The sequence below is a fragment of the Myotis brandtii genome, unplaced genomic scaffold (assembly GCF_000412655.1).
Source record: "Myotis brandtii unplaced genomic scaffold, ASM41265v1 scaffold187, whole genome shotgun sequence".
Classification (NCBI taxonomy): domain Eukaryota; kingdom Metazoa; phylum Chordata; class Mammalia; order Chiroptera; family Vespertilionidae; genus Myotis; species Myotis brandtii.
The window spans coordinates 2,216,337-2,220,575 of record NW_005356944.1 but is presented as its reverse complement, the minus strand read 5'-3'; the positions used below and the strand labels follow the sequence as shown (position 1 = coordinate 2,220,575).

General features: G+C 56.9%; 1 protein-coding gene across 1 annotated transcript in view; it reads right to left on the bottom strand.

Annotated features, from left to right (window-relative positions):
- The window catches only part of ACTN3 (actinin, alpha 3), a 14,995-nt gene that overhangs the window by 3,730 nt on the left and 7,026 nt on the right, over positions 1 to 4,239 (bottom strand). The window contains 7 exon segments of the mRNA XM_005864286.2: positions 29 to 169; positions 253 to 361; positions 919 to 1,069; positions 2,097 to 2,244; positions 2,344 to 2,574; positions 3,024 to 3,116; positions 3,414 to 3,499. Coding sequence (XP_005864348.2) covers positions 29 to 169; positions 253 to 361; positions 919 to 1,069; positions 2,097 to 2,244; positions 2,344 to 2,574; positions 3,024 to 3,116; positions 3,414 to 3,499 — 959 coding nt within the window.

The following is a 4,239-nucleotide window of genomic DNA, read 5'->3' as shown; positions in this document are numbered from 1 at the left end:
CCCCCCCCCCCGGAACACCCACGCCCACCTGGGTCTCCTCCACGGAGTGCACCAGCCAGACGTCCTGCAGGTCCTCCACGGCGCCATCCAGCCAGTTGTTGAAAGGTGCTGCCCGCCGTGCAAACTCCAGCTGCAGCTGGTCGATGGTCTCCAGCAGCTTCTCCATCCTCTGAAGGCCGCAGGAATGGCGGAGAGTCAGCAGTTTGCCCAACAGGCCCCCTCACCTGTCTCCAGTCCAGCCCCCAGCCTCACCTCAAGCGCATCCCGCCTCTTCTGGGTCAGCGTGCCCAGGTTGTCCCACTGGTCGCAGATGGCCTGGCAGCGGCTGTTCACTGAGGCAGCCTCATGGTAGTCTAGCTCACTGGGGGCGAGAAGAGGGGGTGACTGGGGGGCCAGACCGCAGCCCAGATTTCCCCCTGATCCACACCCCTGGTGGTGGTGAAGGTGTAAGAAAGCCAGGGCAGGTGGGGGTGAAGCGGGGCTTTCCTGAAGGGGGCGTTCCCAGCGTGGCCCTAGGGGAATAGGGGTTCCCACTGGTTTCTGCTTGTCCCTCAGGAGTTTGAATGGAGGGGCGGGGTTATGCGAAAAGGGGCGGGTTTACTGGAGGAGGTGCCAAGACGGTAGCCAACCCGGTGCGAAGCTGAAGGGAGCGGGCGGCCATGGGGTTGGTGAGGGGCAGTGAGTGGCGGTAGGGAGGAGTGTGGGCAGCAGAGCGGGGTCGGAGATGGGGATGGGGATAAGGGAGGAGGGGAGGAGCGAGTGGTGATGGGGAAAGACAAAGGGAGAACAGTCTTGAAGGCAATGAGGATCGGGGCGGGGCTCGAAGCCGAGGGGCGGGGTCGGGCAGACAGGGGCGTTGTCTCGGGGGGCGGGCCCGGCAGTGGGCCACGCCCACTCGAGCTCCTGGGCCACGCCTACTTGAGCTCCTGGGCCAGCGCAGCGACGTGCTCCACGCGGTCCTGGTGTGCCGCCAAGTCGCTTTCAAAGGCCTCGTGGCGCCGTATTAGCGCCCGCACCTCCTGTAGCGATGCCGACTCATAGTCGCGCTGGGTCAGAATTTCCTCCTTTCCTGCTCAGGAAGAGGAGCGGGGCCTGGAGCGGGGCTGTGCCCGCGTTGATTCTTCATCTGGAATCGCAGGTGATCACACCTGCCTGGCCCACCCTAGCGGTTTGCTTTGAGGCGCTGGCCTCATAGAGTGAAATGAAACTCCTGTTCCAGGACATGCCGGTAACTGACGTCTGCGTCCCTGACCTGCGCGGTGTGGGGTGGCCCTTGGTACTGATTTGGAATTATCTGATGGAGAACTACCTCCCAGTGACTCTGAGCCTGATGAGCTCCTGACGCGGTTTCCTCCGCTCACCTGTGTCCCTAGCGCCTGGCATTTGGTAGACCCTCTATGAATATTTGTTGATGAGTGAATAATGAACCTAAAAGTGCTTGGAGAATGACAATTACCATAATTATGCAAATAAAAACATATTTATAATGGCAGCAGCAACCATTGATTGAGTGCCTCTGCATTTTGCAGAAAAGGTAATTGAAATTTAGAGGTTTGGAGATCTCAGGGTCACCTAAGTGGCCTTATATTTAAGGACTTCTTATTATATCAAACCATCATTATTTCTCATACCCGTAATCCATTGTTAGTGTTTGTTCATTATTTTTAGGCAGGAATCATTCGTTTGTAGGACTAAAATCCTGACAGAATACAGAATGGCTGTGTTCATACAGAGTAATATATGCGACTCATGCAATATTTTGGCATCAATATACTTTGAGCATAACTTAAGTGACATTAGGGTTAGGGATGCTCTTATGGATACATGCTACATATACAAATAAAATGCTAAGTGACAAATATATTAGAGCAGACCTCCAGAAGGCCAGACCCAGAAGAGAAGGGCCTGGCTCTACACATAAAGAAACTGTAGCCCAAAGAGGGGCCGTGACTTGGTTGCATAGCAAGGGTGGGACCAGGAAACAAGTCTCCAACTTTCCGGCAGAACCCCTACCCCTGGCCGGCGCATTCTGCCAGGAGTCCCACTCTCTCCAGTCTCCACCCCAGGACAGAATCAAGCCCCAGGAAGTGTCCTACCCCGAGTCCAGGCTTCGTGCAGGGAGGCCTTCTGCTGGAACTTCTCAGCCAGGTGCTGGAGTCGCTGCAGACGCCGGATCTCGGAGAGCAGCCAGTCCTCATAGCCTTTCTCCACTTGCTCCAGCCCCCGCCATGCGTTGGCGATGTCCTGTGGGGCAGGCAGAGGTGCCCTCCATCATGGCTCACCCATTGCTCAGAAGGGGACACAGATCCCAAGGTCACCCAGAGAATACGGGCACCGGCTCACCGAGACCAGCTTGCCCTCGGAGGGCATGAAGGCGGGCCGGTGGCTCAGCCGCAGCTTGGTCTGCAGCGTGTTGAAGTTGATCTCCAGCTGGCACTTCTCCTGCACGCGGGGCGGCTTGTGCAGGCGCCGGTAGTCCCGAAAGTCCTCCAGCTTGCGCTGCATGGCACTCATGCTGTGCTTGCCCACACGGTTCTCCAGCCACGGGATGGTGCGGCGGATCCATTCCAGCAGCTGCCAGGGCCAGGCAGGAGCAGAGCAGAGAGCTCTGGGCTGGCGTGTTCACCTCACCCGCCCCTCTACACCCACACCTAGGCTGTGCCCAAAAGGCCTGGCTCCAGCAGAGTGGGGGTCTGAAGGGAAGAATGGGGGATCCCCACTAGTCTGGGAAGGAGTAGGGTGGTTAATTTCTGAGTCCAGGGACCAGTATAAGTTGGCACAGAGCAAAAACAATGAGACCACCTAAATATGAGTGAATGGATAAATGAATGAGGAAATGAGTGAATGGTGAGTGAATGACCAGGAGCTTGGAAAGGCAGAAGGTGGGAGGAGCTGGTGAAGATTTCATGAGGAGGCTGGGGGAGACCAAGGCTCCTCTGAGGAGAGGGAGACGTGGCCGGCACAGACCTGAGTGGGCAGGTGGGGAGGGCACAGGTGGGGATGGGAGACGCTCTCTGGCTCACCTCACTGGCAAGCTTCTCATACTCCTGCATGAGCCTCTCATTCTCCTGGTTCACAGCTAGCACCTTGCAGATCCTGTTGGCGGCTGTCTCTGCCTGTGGGGTGGGGGTAGGGGTGGGGTAGAGTGGCTGCCATAGAACAAGCTGCCACAGACACCCCCAACCCAGCCTCCCTCTGTAAAGCCTATGAACCCTGGGCTGTACAAACAGGAACAAGGACGAGGGGAGCACATCTTTCTGGGTGCAGAGGGGCTTCCAGGCCAGAAGCCTCTGCCCCTGAACTCCCTGAGGACTGCGTGTGTGCAGCCGGGATGTGGCGCTCCCACCCACGGGCCTGGCATCTCCAAATGTTGAGATGCTTCCAAGGTTGGCCCTGAGTCCACAACCCCTCACCTGCTCAGCGCCAGCGAAGGCATGGTAGAAGCAGGAAACGTAGGTCATGATGGCCTTCTCATCGGGCTTTGGCGTGTTCACAATGTCTGGGGGATGGCAGCGAGGTGTTTATTGGCCAAACCCAGGGGTGGGAAATGGGCTCATGTCCCCACCCAGGCAGAGATCTATCTCCCTTAGAATGGGAGGGGACAGAGACATCTAGCCATGGCCACCAGCTGCCAGCTACATCTTCCTCTTCCCTGAATCCCTCTCTGATCACCCCAGCGCCCAGCCGTCTCCCCCTCTGTGGGGTGAGGAAACCATGTGGGAGTAGGTGAGTGGGCAGACACCGCAGCCTTCATGAGGCACCAGACCACACTGCCTGGTGTTTCTAACCATCCCACAACTCTGTCTGTCTGTCTTTCCCCCAAGTTCTCATCCACCGATGCCCACACATTCAGGGTACCAGGCACAGCAGGTGCTCAGAAAGTGTGTGCTGTTTTAATTTTTTAAAAAATATTTTGTTATTGATTTCAGAGAGGAAGGGAGAGATAGAAACATCAGTGATGAGAGAATCATTGATTGGCTGCCTCCTGCATACCCCCTACTGGGGATCGAGCCAGCAACCTGGGCATGTGTCCTTGACTGGACTCGAACCTGGGACCCTTCAGTCTGCAGGCCTATGATCTATCCACTGAGCCAAACTGGCCAGGGCTGCTGTTTCAATTAGCTAAAGCCTTGCTTGGGCACAGGGACCACACACAGCACCTCCCCAAAGGAGCTCTCAGTCTTGAGGGACCAATATGTTCCAAGAGACCTAGGAAACTGGGATATGAGGCAGAGGTGG